Source organism: Talpa europaea, assembly GCF_964194135.1.
Source record: "Talpa europaea genome assembly, chromosome: 8".
Classification (NCBI taxonomy): domain Eukaryota; kingdom Metazoa; phylum Chordata; class Mammalia; order Eulipotyphla; family Talpidae; genus Talpa; species Talpa europaea.
The window spans coordinates 6,795,147-6,811,984 of NC_140075.1; the positions used below are offsets into that span (position 1 = coordinate 6,795,147).

At 48.5% G+C, this 16,838-nt stretch overlaps 1 protein-coding gene across 1 annotated transcript; it reads right to left on the bottom strand.

Annotated features, from left to right (window-relative positions):
- Positions 1-8,182: 8,182 nt before the first annotated feature.
- LOC311176185 (olfactory receptor 14A16-like) lies at positions 8,183-9,055 on the bottom strand (the record flags this gene model as incomplete). Its single annotated transcript, XM_084241490.1, has 1 exon — positions 8,183-9,055. The coding sequence occupies one exon, from the start codon at positions 9,053-9,055 to the stop codon at positions 8,183-8,185; it is 873 nt and encodes a 290-aa protein (XP_084097616.1).
- Between the last annotated feature and the right edge of the window lie 7,783 nt (positions 9,056-16,838).

The window sequence follows — 16,838 nt, forward strand, 5'->3', positions numbered from 1 at the left end:
TTCACTTCCTGTTTTAGGGTTACTCCTAGGTAATTTTGTGATTATATGTAAGATTGCCTTCTCAATTCTTCTCTTCTGATTCATTTTTTGCATATAGGAAGGCAATTGATGTTAATGTGTTGATTTTGTACTTTTCTTTTTTTTTAATTTTATTTTTATATTCCCTATATAATTGCAACCTCCTTATTTTGACCTAAATCCCTCATTTCCCCGAACCCCACCCCCATAGAGTTTCTCTGGTTCATAGTTATTTGTTGATTTTAATTTTTACTTTCTTATAGTTATTCATTTTCCTGGTACTTATTTAAGTTGTCTAGATTCCTGCTATGAGTGAGACCATCCAGTATTTTTCTTTTTCTTTCTGGCTTATTTTGCTGAGCATGATCCCTTCCAGTGCCATCCATTTGCTGCAAATTGCATGTGTTGATCTTTTTTGAATGCTGAGTAATATTCCATGGTGTGTATGTACCACATCTTCTTGATCCAGTCATCTATTTTTGACATTTTTTTTCATAGCTTAGCTACTGTAAAAAGTGCTGCTATAAACATAGGGATGCAGGTGCTCTTTGAAGTTGATGTTTCTGTGTCCTTTGGGTAAATACCTAGGAGTGAAATTGCTGGATCATATGGAAGCTCTATGTTTAGTAGGTCCAGAAATCTCCACACAGCTCTCCATAGTGGTTGGAACAGATTGCACTCCTACCAAAAGTGCAGGAGAGTTCCTTTTTCTCCACATCCTCGCCAACATTTGTTTTTGCTAGTTTTTTTTTAATATGTGCCTGTCTCACTGGTGTGAGATGGTATCTCATTGTAGTTTTGATCTGAATTTCCCTGATTACAAGTGATGTTGAACAGTTTTTCATATGCCTGTTGGCCATTTGCATTTCCTCTTCAGAGAAGTTTCTTTTTAGCTCTTCTGCCCATTTTTTGAGTGGAATATTTTCTTTGTTGTTGTTGAGTCTCGTCAGCTCTTTGTAGATTTTTTTGTGATCAGTCCTTTATCATTAGCGTTGTGTGCAAAAATGTTCTCCCAGTTGGTGGGGTTACTCTTTGTTTTGGTTACTGTCTCTTTTGCTGTGCAGAAGCTCTTTTTAATTTGATGTAGTCCCAGCTGTTGATCTTTGCCTTCACTATCACTGCTTTGGGTGATGTGTCTGTAAAGATGTCTTTGAGGTGCATGTCATGTAGAATTTCACCTATATTTCCTTCTATGTATTTTATGGTTTCAGGTCTTATGTCTAGTTCTTTAATCCATTTTGAGTTGGTTTTTGTTCATGGTTTGAGGTAGTACTCAAGCTTCATTCTTTTGCATGTATCAACCCAGTTTTCCCAGCACCATTTATTGAACAAACTTTCTTTGCTCCTGTGCATATTATTTGCACCTTTGTCAAAGATTAGTTGAAAATACACCTGTGGGTTTATTTCTGTGTTTTCTATTTGGTTCCATCGGTCCATGTATCTGTTCTGGTTCCAATACCATGCTGTTTTGATTATTATGGCTTTGTAGTACATTTTGAAATCTGGGAGAGTGATGCCTCCATTCCCTTCTTCTTCTTTTTTTTTTTTCCAGGAGGGTTTTGTCTATTTGGGGTTTTTGTCTGCCCCATATGAATTTCATCAATATTTTTTTTCTATTTCTTTGAAGAATGACATTGAAATTTTAGTTGGAATATCACTGAATCTGTAAATTGCTTTTGGTAGGATGGCCATTTTGATAATGCTAATTCTTCCAATCCATGAGCAGGGGATGTCTTTCCATTTCCTTGTGTCTTCTTGTATTTTTTTTAACAGTGTTTTATGGTTTTCTTTGTATAGGTGCCAGTGTCCTATAGATGTCTGTTAAGTACATGAGTTCTATGTCTTTATTTAGAGCTCTGGTGTCTGTTTATTTTTTTATCTCGTTGATTTGTCCGTTGGTGAGAACGGGGCGTTGAAGTCTCCCACTATATATGTATTTTCTTTAATATCTGCTTTCAGAGCTGATAATAATTGTCTATTATATTTTGGTGCCCCTTCATTTGGTGAGTATGTGTTGATGAGTGTTATATTGTCCTGATGTCGTGTCCCCTTGATCATAATGTAGTGTCCCTCTATGTCTCTTTTTACTTTTTTTTTTTAATTTGAAGTCTATTTCATCTGATATAAGTATGGTTGTTCCTGCCTTCCTTTTTGGTCCATTTGCTTGTAGGATTGTTTTCCAACCCTTTACTTTCAGTCTGTGTTTATATTTTGTGGTAAAGTGTGTTTCCTGGAGACAGCGGAAGGTTGGATTTTGTTTTTTAATACAGCCTGCTGCTCTGTGTCTTTTTATTGATGAGTTTAATGCATTTACATTTAGAGTTAATATTGATATGTTGGCATCTGTCTTTGTCATTTTGTTTGTCTTTTTTGTGAGTTTATTTCTTGCTCTATTCTGTTCTTCTTGTTCATTCCTCTGTTGGTTTTGGCTTTAGGACTTCTTGTAGAATTTTTTGGAGCAGAGGTTTAGTTGTGATGAATTTCTGGAGTTTCTGTTTGTGTGGGAAGGCCCTTTTTTCATAGAGGAAGGAGAGCTTTGCAGGATAAAGTATTCTTGGTTGTCATTTGCTGTCATGAAGTTTGCTGAATATGTTACTCCATTCTCTTCTTGCCCATAATGTTTCTTCGGAGAAGTCTGAAGTTAACCTGATTGGTTTTCCCTTATAAGTTATCTGTTTCTTCCCCCTTGCCAGTTTAATTTTTTTTCCTTGTCTTGGACTTTTGCAAGCTTTACTATTAGGTGTCTTGCTGAGTTTTCTTTTCATTGTGGTAACTGAGAGTTCTTCTCACTTCTTGTATGTCTATATTCATCTCCTTTTTCATGCTTGTGAAGTTTTCTTCAACTATCTCCTTGAATAATTTCTCAGTTCCTTTGTCTCTCTCCTCAGCTTCTGGAAAGCCTGTAACTCTTATATTTCCTCTCTTCATATTTTATCTCATGTGAATGTGCTATTGATGTATTGTCCAAGCATGTGTTCATGAAGAAATGGAAATTTTAAATGACCATGATAAAACCTGAATATCAGGTCTGTCACTAAACTAAATAGACAGACCACCAGTGCCCAGTCATTCCCAGGCCCACAGCTGCTCCTCCTGCCCAGGTCCCAGCATCTCCGCCCAACACAGAGGTTATCCCAGAGGTTATCCAAGGCACAGCCCCAGAGGACATGTGATCATGCCCAGCCCCTCCCCACCCTGGAGAGCCTGTCCCTGCTCCTCCAGCAAAGCCCTGGTCTGGGGAGGCCCCACAGTGATGGGTGTGCAGGGAGGAGGGGTATGCGGGTCCCCATTTTCCTGCTCGCCTGGACCTGACACTGTCCTGGAACTGAATGATCTGGGCTCCGCGACCCCGTGTGGCGTGTCCTGACGCCTCCTCTGTCAGATTCCTGCTCCTGTGGCCTCACTGCTGATGCCTGGTCCGTCCCCTCTTCTCCTCATCTCCCTGCCCCTGACTCCCCACATCTGAGGACTCAGACCACGTTTCCCTCAGAGTCTCCTCCTGGGTCACACCCACACGTCCCTCCAGCAGGATGGGCTCGTCCACCCCGGGACCCTCCGTGGCCCCTCTGTCCCCCTCAGACTCATGCACATCTGTGCAGGGAGGAGGCCGTTCCAGGGCTGAGCTGGACAGTCTGTGCGTGTGGCTGTCCCTGCCGGTCCCAGGGCCCCGGGTCCCCCGGGTGCGGGTTTGTTCTCCCCCCCCCAGGCCTGTGTGTGAGTGGGGACATCTGGACTCGGGGCTGCCCTGCCAGCTCTCCTCCCCCTCCCCAATGTCATCCTCTCCCCTCTCTGTGTGGTGATTGAGGGGCAGGCCTTCAGTAGGCAGGATTTTTAGGATAATATAGTAATATTCTCCTAAAGTAATAATTGCAACACTTTGGTGGGAATATTTCCAGAAATTTAATAAAAACAAGAAAATAATCAGGGTTTGTGGTGGTGAAAAATGTTGACATCTATCGAGTGACCTTAAATACATATTTAAAATGGATAAAATAATTTGACATATCTCCTCCAGGCCCTGTGCAAATACTGTGACACATTTTTCAATTACACTGACAATCTATCAGTGTGGAGTTGGGGAAAAATCCCAAGTTCACGTACACAAATAGGCATATGTTGGTGCCACCATCATGTTAGTGCTAGAGCCAGGATGACGTCAAGAGTGTCGCTGAAAAGTTTTTGAATTTCCACCAGACTCATATATGTCATTACGTTTAGGATAAAAGGCATACAATTCTGAATTGAACAATAAGTGTAATTTTTAATTCCCTCTGGAATGTCTTCCTCACCGTCCAATTCTATTAATTGCTGTGATTTTATTCAGCTCCCAGAACACACTAAGTGTGTTGATGTTCATCCCAGGTGTGCAGCAGAAATCGTCACATCTCCCATGTATCAAAACCTATGCTCAATGTATGAACTCAATGTGTTTGAGCATCGTAAATTACAAGAGAATATGTTTTCTCTCACCAAGTGTCACCCAGGCTGACAGGGCAGTGGGACATGACAACTTGTGCCCCATCAGCATTAGTTGTCACGATTTAAAAAGTGAATAGTTTAACTGTGGCACTTTCTCCGTCTAAAATGGAACTTGAATCTGAAAATTTGAAAGTGTGAGTGGATTCTCCCCTGCAAACGGCTGGGGGCAGATACCTGCAGTCTGGGGGGATAGTTCCCGCTGCTGTGTCAAGTCTCTCTCCTGAGCTTGCTCCCATGGCACAGACAGAGGGCATCCCAACCTCTCACTCCATGGTCGGGGCTCCTGGGGAGCCTCTGATCACTCACAGGATGTTCCACCCCGTTCTGCACCGCCTCATGGACAGAGCAGGGCCTCAGGGCTGGGCTTTTGAGCTCTGGAGCTGGTGTCCGCGTGTTGGACACTTTCCAGATTCCAGCCCTCAGGGAACTTCCTCCCGAGGGAAAGTGTGTGTTTACTTGACTGTGTTAATTGGAGTGTCCTGCAGTGTGTCTCAGTGAGTAATTATCACACTTGGTGTGCAGATGTGATTTTGTGTCTGGCTCACACCTCTATGGATGTGAATTGATAAATCCTCATATCCAGGTTCCATTTCCCACCTCTTGTGTCCACTGTGTGGGCACTATCAGTGATAACAGTGCCCTGAGTCCCTGTCTAGGCAGCTGGACAGTCGCCCATCACCCCTGTGTGCCCTTCACAGAGAGGACCTGGGAATGGGTGTGAAGTGGATGCGGAAAGGCCTGAGGCAGGAATGAAGGGACACAGAGAGAGGCAGGAGGGACCCCAGGGAGGGGAGTGGGGCGGAAAGACAATGAACGTCCAGCAGAAGTGAGTGACACGGGGGTCACCAGCCCTTCGGGAAGAGAAACTTTACTGGTCTTTGAAATTGTGTATCCTGCGATTTTTTCCACCACAGCACCTCTCCCTGTACTTACATAAGAATTGTCCTTTTGTTGGGATAATTTGCTTCTAATCTTTTAGGAAATTTTAGGTTTCTGCTCATGGTGTCATATACTTAGGTTTGCTGCATGACGATGGTGATGTCACACATGGAAACAGGCATTTATCTGCTTGAGTTTCCTCTTCTGTAGGGGGTGGGGCAGGACCTGCTTCACTCTGCTGCATGTGTCTGTCTGCTTCTCCCAGCACCATTTCCCCACTTTCCTGCTCCAGTGCCTGCTCTGGCTCCTCTGTCGTAGGGTCACTGTCCATCCTGATGAGGGTGGGTTCCTGGGCCCTCGTTATTTTCCAGTCGCCGGCCTGTCTATTTTTGTCACAGTGCCATGCTGCTTTAAGTATTAGAGCTTTATTGTATGGACTGGAGTCTGGAGTGAGCTGCCTCCATTATTCCTCTTTTTGTCAGTGGTGTTTTGGGTGTTCCGGGTCTTTTACATTTCAGTATTTTTTTTTAATGTCCTTGGAGAATGCCACTGAAGTCCTTATTGGGATTATGTTGAATCTGTAAACTTCTTTGTGCTAGATGGGCATTTGGTAATATTGATTCTTCCAAGCCACAGGCAGGTAATTTCTTTCCATTTCTCTGTCTTTTTTATTTCTTTTAACAATGTATTTTCTTTTATCTTCACCTCCTTTGTTAATTTACTCCATGATAATTAATCTCGTGATTATAAGTGGGATTGTTTTAATCACTTCTCTTCTAGTTCATTTTGTAAATATAGAAGGCAATTGATTTTCCTGTGTTGATTTTGTCAGCTTCCAACTACACTGATGTGGCTCATTGACTTAATTTGTTGTTTTCAGGGGAGTCTTTAGTGTTCTTAGTGTATATTATGTTGTACAACTGCTTAAATGTGCTTAAATGTTTAAATTCATATAATCTTGAGGCACTTAATATTTTATTATTTTAAATTTGTATTTATTTTATACACAAGTGGTAAAATGTAGGCTATGAATAGTCTCAGCAAATGTTTATAATGCCCTGATTCAAGTTCTTAATTTAATACACATATTGAATTCTCCTTATATCTCATAACTTTATTGTCATTATACTACATCAATTTTATTGACCATCAAACTATGACAGTATTAAGAATTAATTTTAACAAAGTTTTTTATCATCAGATAAATAAAAATGCCAATGATTTAAAATAACTGTAGCAAGTTGTCAACCCAGATGTTTATGTGTCAAGATGATGTCATCTTTTAACCATTGCTGGCTGCCTCCAAATTTGCCATGTGCCCTGTGGGACTCACCTGAGCTCAAGGCAAGGTCAGCCTGATTCCGTCAGAGGGTGACCTGTTTGAGAAACAGTTAAAGGGTCTGATGTCCAATTGGGACTATATTTTATATTGAAATAATTTGGTGTGAAATTTTCATACCTCGGATGTCACGACAGGAAACCAAAGGTGGATGCAGTCAGAAGAGAGGAGCTGAGGCCAGACAGCAAGTGCTCTCAGGGGCTTTTCACTTCCCCAATTTAAACCTCAAATTCTTTATGTCTTCATGTCTAAACTAAATGATGATATCATTCATGATATGTAAATCTGAGGAGTTTTCTTGTTTGAAGAACTCCACATGGAAACACAAACACTCTGGGTGAGATCTCTGTAATAAGGTGCCCAGAATGACAATCCTCAAATTCCCAGGCATTCTAGGGAATTAAATAAATGTGGATAATCACACATGTAAAGTGTGGTGTGATGTTGTGAGTGTCGTTCAAAACTTTTCCTGGAAATATTAGAATATTGTGCAGTCCTTGAGCTATTATTTTGTTTTTACCATTATAGTTTCCTAAGTTCCTTTAAGGTTTCTTTTTTTGAAAGATTTATTTATTTATACAAGATCTGGGATACAGGACAGAGTTGTGGGATGGTGAGAGCTGGGGTAAGAGGTGTGGGGGGTAAGAGGCAGATTGACCAAAATACACTGTTGAGGGGAGCAGCAGGTGAGGCAGGAGAGGTCTGCTGTGCCATGTGGGTAGCTCCCTGGCTGGCCTGAACTGAACCTGTGCTGCAGAGACTGCGTACAGCACTGTGCTGTACCCACTGTACCACCAGGGACTCCCCCTTAACTGTTTCTTAAAAAACCCTACCCACTACATATTGTCAGTTTTTAGTGATTATACTGCACCTGAACATAGCAGCTTTCAAGCCCTTGTCTTATTTCTGGTGTCCACTGTGCTTGGCGTATTTATGGTAAATGCCAGAGGCAGCCAATCCGGAGCTTCCGGGAGGGTTTCCACCGCGTCACGTGTAGTCCTTATCGACAGAAGGTCATGACTACTTGATTCACTATGGATCTTCGGGTCTTATTTATGCTGTGAAGGCCTCAATCACCAACTAAAGGGGCATCTTTCCTACCCGTGTCCCCTGATCCCACATGTGACCCTGAGGGACAGTGACATTAGAAGGGAAGCTGCCTTAGAGACTGAAGATGCTCCCCTAGTGAGAAAACTTCAGCCGGGAGCACAGAAATGGAGAAGAGCAAAGAGTGCCTAGAAATTCAAACACCAGTACACACAGAATATCAAAGATCATCTAAGTGTTGACAAGAGAAAGAATTAAAGATATAGGGGTATATGGAGTCATCTTAAATATAATTTAAAAATAAGATTATATATTTAATTATACAATGGAATTACATGTAACTATACAAATATAAAGGGCAGAATGATCTGAAATTTTAAAATAAGTGTCTCATAATGGAGTAATGACTCATCTTCTCCACTACATTTTGATGAGTCTCCCCTTTATCAATCTCCCCACAGCCGACTTCATGGCTTGGTTCCTCAGGCTGTATATGAGGGGATTAAAGGTGGGGGGCACCACCGTGTAGAACATAGAAATGACCAGGTCAGACATGGACGAGGCCTCTGAGGTTGGCTTCAGATAATCAAAGACCCCAGCGGAGAGAAACAGCACCACAACCAGCAGGTGGGGAAGGCAGGTGGAGTAGACTTTGGAATGACCTTCTGTGGATGGGATCTTCCTGACAGCAGAGAAGATGTGGACATAGGAAATGACGATGAAAATAAAACAGCACATACCCCAGACCACACTAATGAGAATGGGGACAAGTTCGCTCATTAAATTTTCTGAACAAGAAATAGCCAATAACTGGGGGATGTCACAGAAGAACTGGTGGACCACATTGGACCCACAGTAGGACAAGGAGAAGGTTCCAGCTGTGAACATCACAGCATAGAGACCCCCACCCAGCCAGGACACAGCTGTCAGCTGGACACACCTGTCTCTGCTCATGATGATGTCATACTGCAGGGGATGGCAGATGGCAGCATAACGGTCAAGGCTCATCACTGTGAGCAGGTAAAGCTCTGTAGCTCCTGAAACCACCACCATGAAGACCTGCACGACACAGCCTGGGAAGGAGATGGAGCTGCTGTGCCTCAGAGTGTTGGCAATGGACTTGGGGACCGTGGTTGTGATGAGGCAGAGGTCCGAGAAGGACAGACTCCTCAGGAAGAAGTACATGGGGGTGTGGAGGTGCCGGTCCAGTGTGGTGATGAGGACGATGGGCCCATTCCCCAGCAGGGCGCACAGGTAGGCCAGGGAGAAGAGCAGCGGGTGCAAGAAGCCCATGGTGCCCTGTGTGGGGAACCCCAGGAGCACAAATTCTGTCACGGTTGTGAGATTCATCCACCCTGGAGCAGCCATCATCTGTGTAAATATGGGGAGGAAGAAATCACCACCGCCCCGTCTCCCTAGGTGAACATAACTGGGTGACTTAAGTCAATCTCAGCAGCTCCTCAGCACCTACACGCCTTGTCTTCCCAAGTCTCATCCCCAGTCATTCTCCGAACAGTGCCATCCTGTCAAACCACTGCATTTTCTGCTCTTCTGAAGCAAACCGTCATGTTGTCCAAACAATCATGTGAGGGACACTAAGGATGGCCACTTCCCCTCCCCTCAGAACCCCCCCAAACTGTCCTCCCCTGCCTGTCACTGAACCACCCAGCACAGAGGACTGAGCTGTCTCACTGCCCCCACACCCCAGCCCCTCGGGGTCCCGGGTCAGGCCCAACAGAGCCGCTGCCACTTCTGAGCAGGAAACTCACTGATCCTCTCCCTCCACCTAGAAACCTGTAACCCACACCCTGCCCTCGAGACACTCACTGTAGAGACCTCTACTGCCACTTGTGTCAAGGCTCAGTGAACTCTCAGCAGCCGCGTTCCCAGCACAGCCCCCACACGCTCCTGCCAGAGCCACTCAGGCCCACGTCTTGCGCTGCTTCTCTGCTCACTGTCCCCATGTTCCTCCTCCATGCACCCAGGCTGGGGCGCCGACCACCAGCTTGTCACGTCGTGATGTCCCATTAAAGGACCTTCCTCCATCTCTACTGTCTCCAGCAGAGTCTCCTCCTGGGTCACCCCCACACTTCCCTCCTGCAGGATGGGCTCGTACACCCCGGGTCCCTCCCGGCCCCTCTGTCCCCCTCAGACTCAGGCACATCAGTGCAGGGAGGAGGCCGTTCCAGGGCTGAGCTGGAAGATCTTTGTGTGTGGCTGTCCCTGCTGGTCCGCAGGGCCCCAGGTCCTCCGGTTGTGGTTTGTTCCTCCCCCCAGGCCTGTGCGTGAGTGGGGACGCCTGGACACGGGGCAGCCCTGCCCGCTCTCCTCCCCCTCCCCACCCTCACCCTCTCCCCCCTCTGCGGGGCAACGGAGGGGCAGGCCCTGGGGAGGCAGGAGTTTTAGGAGAATGTGCTGATATGAAATAACTGTGAAAGGTTCATGGAAATGACCTAGATGTTTTAACTGAAAAGGGAATACTTGAGCACAGGCTGTGGTCAAGGGCCTGGGATTCTTCTGAGTGATGTAAAACTCAAATGTCTCATGACAGATACACAAGCCCTGTCTCTGCCCGGGCCCTGAGCAGCTACGGGGACCCCTTCCTGTCACAGCGTGAGATGGTGTCCTGCACGGAGGGTGATGGGCCAGATCCCCTCGAAGCTCGTGTCCAGTAATGGACACAGTCGCGGCTGCACCACGTGTTGAGAGAAAGATCCGTCTCCCCAGATGCTGCCTCGAGCCCCTTGACTGTCGCTCCCCTGACGCTGCGGCCTGCTGACCACGGACAGGCCCGGCACCCCTGTCCTCAGAGCAACCCCGCCACAGTGAGGGGGTGGCTCCCCGTGAGAGGGGCTGCTCTGGGTCTCCACTCCCTGTCCCCCCCAGGCCACCCCCAGCAACTCCCGTCCCTACGGGCAGGAGAGGACATTTGGGCCTGGAGGGAACCGGCTCCTCTGAGTGCGGGACCTGCTGTGGCAGCCCGGAGCCAGGCCAGGCTCTTCTTGGCCCCATCACCGCCAGCAGCATCCCTGGACTTTCACCATGAGTCCCCCCGTGGCCGTGCACGTCCCTGACTGTCGTGGCTCTTTCCTTTCTGGCTCCTCCCTGTGCTCTGTGCCCACATCACAGCTATGAGCGGCGATGGTCACAGATACGGTTGTCGGGCCCACCCCCTGGTTCTTGGGCTGTTGCCTGGTGCCCGGAAGGTTCTGCTGATTATTCAGCTAATGTGGGTCAGGCAGGAGCCTATGGTCAGGACAATGTCTTGGTTTGAGCCCACCTGCTGGGAACACAGGCAGACATGGCACCAGAGCAGCTTCGCCAGCGACCACCATGACAGGAAGGAAGCGGTGACAGGGCTAGACAAGGGCCGTCCTGAGGGAGTGACACGGAGCCCCCGCAGCAGCTCCCATTCCCTCCCCCAACTCATACCAGATATTTAGCACCCCCATCCTCACCCACCATGCACCCCACACCTTCCTCACGGACTCGCCTGCCTTGCCTGAGTGTGACCCCAAATACAAGTGACACCTGCCACGGGAGTGGTCACATCCAGACACATTCGGACACCAGCTCCAGAGCTCAAATAGCCCAGCCCTGAGGCGCTGCACTGCCCATGAAGCGGGAGCAGGACGGGGTGGCCCGCTAGGAGTCTCTGCTTGCACTTGGAGTCATTTTTACTCTGCCCCGCACCACCCCCAAGGCTGCCACCCATGCGAGGTGACACTGTACGTGAAATGCCTCTAACATCACAAATGTGTTCCAGGAAAAATCTTCTAAATGCCTTAAGTGAGAGGAAAACATATTTTCTCACATTGCAAGTCATCTCAGCACAATATGGCATTGAGAATTTGAACACATTGTGTAACGTTAGCATCAGTTTTCGCTATTTATAAAATGAATAGTTTATGATACTTTCTCAAGTGTAAAATAAGGCATGAGCTCTAAAGTCATTCAGGTCTGAGTGGATTCTCCCCTGCAAGCGGCTAGGGACAGATACCTGCAGTCTGGGGGGAAGTTCCCGCTGCCGTGTCCTGTCTCTCTCCTGAGGTTGTCCCCATGGCAGGACAGAGGGCGTCCCAGCATCTCACTCCATGGTTGGGGCTCGTGGGGAGCCTCTGAGCACTCACAGGATATTCTGCCCCGTCATGCACTGCCTCATGGACAGAGCAGGGCCTCAGGGCTGGGCTATTTGAGCTCTGGAGCTGGCGTCCATGTGTTGGACTCGGTCCACATTCCAGCCCTCAGGGACCTTCCTCCAGAGGGACACATGTATTTTTCAGGTCACTGTCTTAATTGGCGTCATCCTGTCTCACATCCCAGTGAGCAATTAGTGCCCTGAGTGTGTCAGAGGCGATTTTGTGTGTCTTGTGACCCTGTAGGAAATTCTTGTAATTAATGTTCCTCAAATGTCTCTTTCATCATCACTGTCCGGCCTCAGGGGACCCGGGAGTGGCCCCGTCATCAAAGCCATAATAAGCCACCTCCAAGGGGCACTGGAAAGTCACCGTCACCCACGAGTGCCCTTCATGGGGGACCTGGGAGGTGGGTGGGGGATGAGGGTGAGGAAGGGAAATGAAGGTTGGTAGGGAAAAGGGGGGGGCAAGGGGAAGGAAGTTCGGGGGGAAATTCAGCAGAATGAACGACAGAGGGAAGCGAACTGGACCCTCTGAGGGGAAGGTTCGTGTCCTCACGCGTTGCTGCGTGTGTTTGGTCACGTGCACGTGGCTGCTCCGCCTCACGCCTGCCCGTCTGTGGGGTGTGACGGCTGCTGCTCGCGGGGGGTTCTCCGTGGTCTCCCCGCGGGGAGGGGCCGTGGCGGGGGTGGGGGTCGCTGTCGTGGGTGGCTGTGCGCGGCGTGCGGCTCCTGGGTGGGCGTAACGCCCGCCATGTCCTCTGCCCGCGGGAAGAGGCCTTTTGTATGTGACCTTGACTTGAGGGGCCTGAACCGGCCGCACCTCAGCGAGCAGATCACGCCTCGTGCTGTCCAGCGCGGCTGCGTGTGGCGCGTGCGTGTGATGGTCTCCGCGTCCTGCTGCGCCCGGAGCTGCCGTCACCACCTCACGTGACTGTCCCAGGGCGGGGCGTGTGGCCAAAGGGAGAGGCGGGGCAGAGACTCTTCCTGCGCGACGTCCTCCGCCGTTTCCAGGCCATTTAAGTCAATCTCTCGGCGACTTTGTGGGGACGGAGGAGTCACCGCAGCTCTTTCCTGTAGTCGGGCATGACCATGGAAACGGTTGCACTGGTGAGGTGAGAAACACCCGCGTTACCATCATCCTGAAAGGCTAATTTATCTTCCAACATGGGCTCAGCGAGCCTGGTTTGGGCCTCGTTGTGCGGCCATCGCAGGCTGCTTGGGTCGCGGTTGGTTCTCACGCATGAAGATGCTTTTGTGACCTTGGTCGAGTTTTCAGGCCTGTAACACTGACCCGGGGGCTGACCGGCTCTCCCGCAGCTTTTCTCTGGCCTCTCCTGCCCTCTGGGTCTCAGACGATGCTGCCCTCGTCCCGGTGTCCCTTGGCACACGGTCCCAATCACACAGGCGCCTGCTCGTGTTCTGGCCCTGGAGCCACATCACAGACACACACGCAAGACCCAGCACAGGGTCCTGTTTCGGGGATGGTGTCTCTGAGGCTCAAACACTCCCTGAGGTGTGGGGCCACTTGTCCATGTGCCCTCGGGCCCTTCTCCTTGGAGTGTGTCCTCACAGCACTCTGGGGGGTGAGTCGTGGCAGACCATGTGCTCCTGTGGTCACAGCCGCACCATCCACCGTGGTCAGTCCTGCCCCGCCCAAAGTGCTGGCCACTGGGCAGTGAATACAGAATGTGGGTCCACGCTCAGTGGGTACCACCCAGGTGAGAAAGGATGAAATTGTGTCATTTTCGACAGCATGGCTGGATCCTCAGGTGGTTTTGAGAAGTGAAATGAGCCAGAGAGTGAGAGGCAGATGCAGATGGTCTCACTCGTCTGTGGAACAGAAATACAGGGAAGCTCCATCACCAAATGCAGCAAAAGCAGATGTCGGGCTTAGTGAAAAAATGTGCTGTTACTTGAGGAACAGAGAGAAGCAAAGGTACAGGCATGGAAGGAGAGGAGGCACTAATGGGGTGCTGTGTGGACTGCGGGGGGCACTGTGCCCACAGAGATGGAAATTAACCCCCAAATTAAAGCAACAATCCCCGTGAATAAAGCATTTCTTGGATGGTGGCAAGTTGTAAACTCTCATAACCTCACTTGATGTCACTGAAGACATCAGTTCTCCAGCTCAACAGAGATGTGGAAGTTTGGTCCAAAAGAAAATATAAAATTTTAAAGAGATCTGACCAGGGCCTCCCCTGGTGGCACAGGCGGTTGAGCGCAGCTTGTGAAGCTGCCTGCAGCTTCTGAGGGCCAGTTTGATCCAGGCCGGCGAGCGAGGGACAGACCTCTCCTGCCGTGCCTGCTGCTCCCCTCAGCAGTGCATTTCATCAGTCTGCCTATTCTGCTCCCCGCTCTGGCTCTGGAGAATCCTCTCAACCTTCCACACATCTGGCCTGTACCCCAGTTCTTGTGTAAAATAAATAAATAAATATTAAAAAAAGAAAAACAGAAAAATTGACATATAGTGTAATGCTGACCTTTACATAGCACGTCAGGGCCCCAGAGGCCCTGCGGGCAGGACCTGGTCCCCCCTCAGCCGCATCACCCCCCTGACCCCACAGGGACAGTGTGGCCCTGGCTTAACGCCAGGACAAGATCGGTCCCCAGGGAGTGGGAAAGTTGCCGCCACCCCCGGGCACCCCCTGGGCCTGGCAGGGGGTTCGGGATGTGGAGAGGGTGGGAGGGAGGCAACTGAGAAATCCCCCAGGAGCGGGTCGGGGAAGCACCTGGATCTTCTGACATGGGAATTTGTTCACATCTCAGAATTATTTTATTCAAAATGGCCATTTACCTCAGTGCCTGGAAATGGAACAACATGTGAATGGTCGTGTCTGAGGGAGGCGGGTGGTGACCTTACAATGGGGGTCAGGCCTGCGTGTCCGGCATGTCCTCATGGTGGGTGTGCCTCGGGCTCTGACACTGCAGAGTGGGGGACCCTCTCCTGGGTGTGGGTCTCCCCAAGTCCTCACAGGCCCCCCAGATCAGGGTCACAGAGAACAAACGAGCTTGTGGCGGGCACGCTGGAACCCTCCCCTGCAGGCGCAGGAGGGAAGGCGGTGGCCAGAGCCAGGGTGAGGGACCCGCCCTGACGAGCAGTCCCAGAAGCTGCAGCCCCAGAAACTGATGGTGATGCTGGAGTTTCTTGCAAATACACCCCACGGTCTCCTTTCATCCTCGATAAAGAAAACTCCTTCCATTTTGTCTCATTTGTTGTTTGTGTGACAGAGGAACGTTCCGCCGGCTGCTCTATGGAGACAGGGGCTGGGACAAGCCCACCTGGGTCTGCGCAGGCCGCGCTGCGGGGCTGCAGGTGGGGATCCTCGCTTCCCTGACACCCGTGGGAGCCACGGAGCTTGGTGTGGAGTGGGGCCCGGGGTCAGGACAAACAGCAAAAGGAAATGTTGGACTGAGTGCAAAAATTTGCTCATTACCAAACAGAACTGGGGAGGAGATAGGAGTGTGGACGGAGAGGCCAGACACTGCAGGGCATTTAGTAGATTCTGAGTGGACACTTGTGCATGTGGGGGAGTGAAAAGTGAACCACGGTTAAAACAGTAAAAAGTCTAAATGAGACTTCTCCTTTGATAAGAACAAATAGCAAAATTAATGTGATGTTGGGGTGAAACACTCATGGTAAAGATCCCTTCTCAACAGACACTCACTGGATTTATCATAGGAAAAACAGAAAATACATCCACAGGAATCTGACCAGGGAATGACATCATATCCCAAGAGATGGGGACTGTGCTCTCATGCTATCACTGAAACGAATGTTACTTTGAGTGATTTTCTAACTCAGGTTTCATTCTGAAATTTGAATGGACGAGTCATGTCTTGTGATTAACTACATTTTATTATCACAAATAGTTTTGTGGACAAAATGTGCTCATCGGTCAGGAGAGCTTGGAGACCCAGTGACCTGCTCTGGAGAGGAGGAACGCCACCCCCAGCTCATGTTCTCAGTGTTAGGATAATAAGAGTGATACCTTCTGACATGCAGTGCAGATGTGTAGACTTATAAAAAAATTGCAAATATGTCATGCTTTAGTTTACATGATAAAATAATTATATTGTTCCCAAGTAGAATAAAAGTGAACTTTAGTTTAATCTACAAAAAGGTGGAGGTGAATACCTTGTACAGAATCAAGATAGAATCTGGAAAACTAAGGAACCTAAGAATGAACACAGCAAATTAAAAATGATACATTTTTAAGTAGAAATGGAGGTTTCAAAAATAATTCAACATTACTTTTGGAAATGCCACATCGAGGGGTACAGTCACATTGGCATCCAAACCAGCATCATAGTTAATATTCCATCCATTCCAGGTTTCACTCATAGATTCCTACTAACCAAGGAAGTGTACATCCTTCCACCTCTGGCAGAGTCAAGTGTGGTTTTCCTTTGTCCTTTGAAAAGGGAAAGGAACTTCTCCTAGAGGAAGACACCCCGTGAGGAATTGTGAAGGACAGGGGACCTCACTCTCTGTCTCCCCTGCCATCAATGAGGACAAGGCCCTCGGAGGAGACACATGCAGGCTGTGGGAACCGAGCCCCAGGACTGGTGCCCCGTGGCCATGTGGTCCTGAGGACAGACCTCTTTACCACTGCTTCACATTATGTAAAGGTTGGTGAATATGAGTTCTAGAACATTATTTCTGCACCAAATACCAGTTTTTTTTTAAGATTTATTTATTTATTTATTTATCTATCTATCTATTTATTTATTTAAACAAGCACTGGGTACAGTCAGAAGTGCGGGTAGGTGAGTGAATTCACCAGAGCCAGAAGCGGGGAGAACAGGCAGAAGGACCGAAGTACACTGCTGAGGGGAGCAGTGGGCTGCAGGAGAGGTCTGCGTGCCATGTGGGACCCGCCTCCGGTGGCCAGGGAGCAGCCAGGGATCGAACTGGTGCTGCAGAGGGCTGCGGGCAGA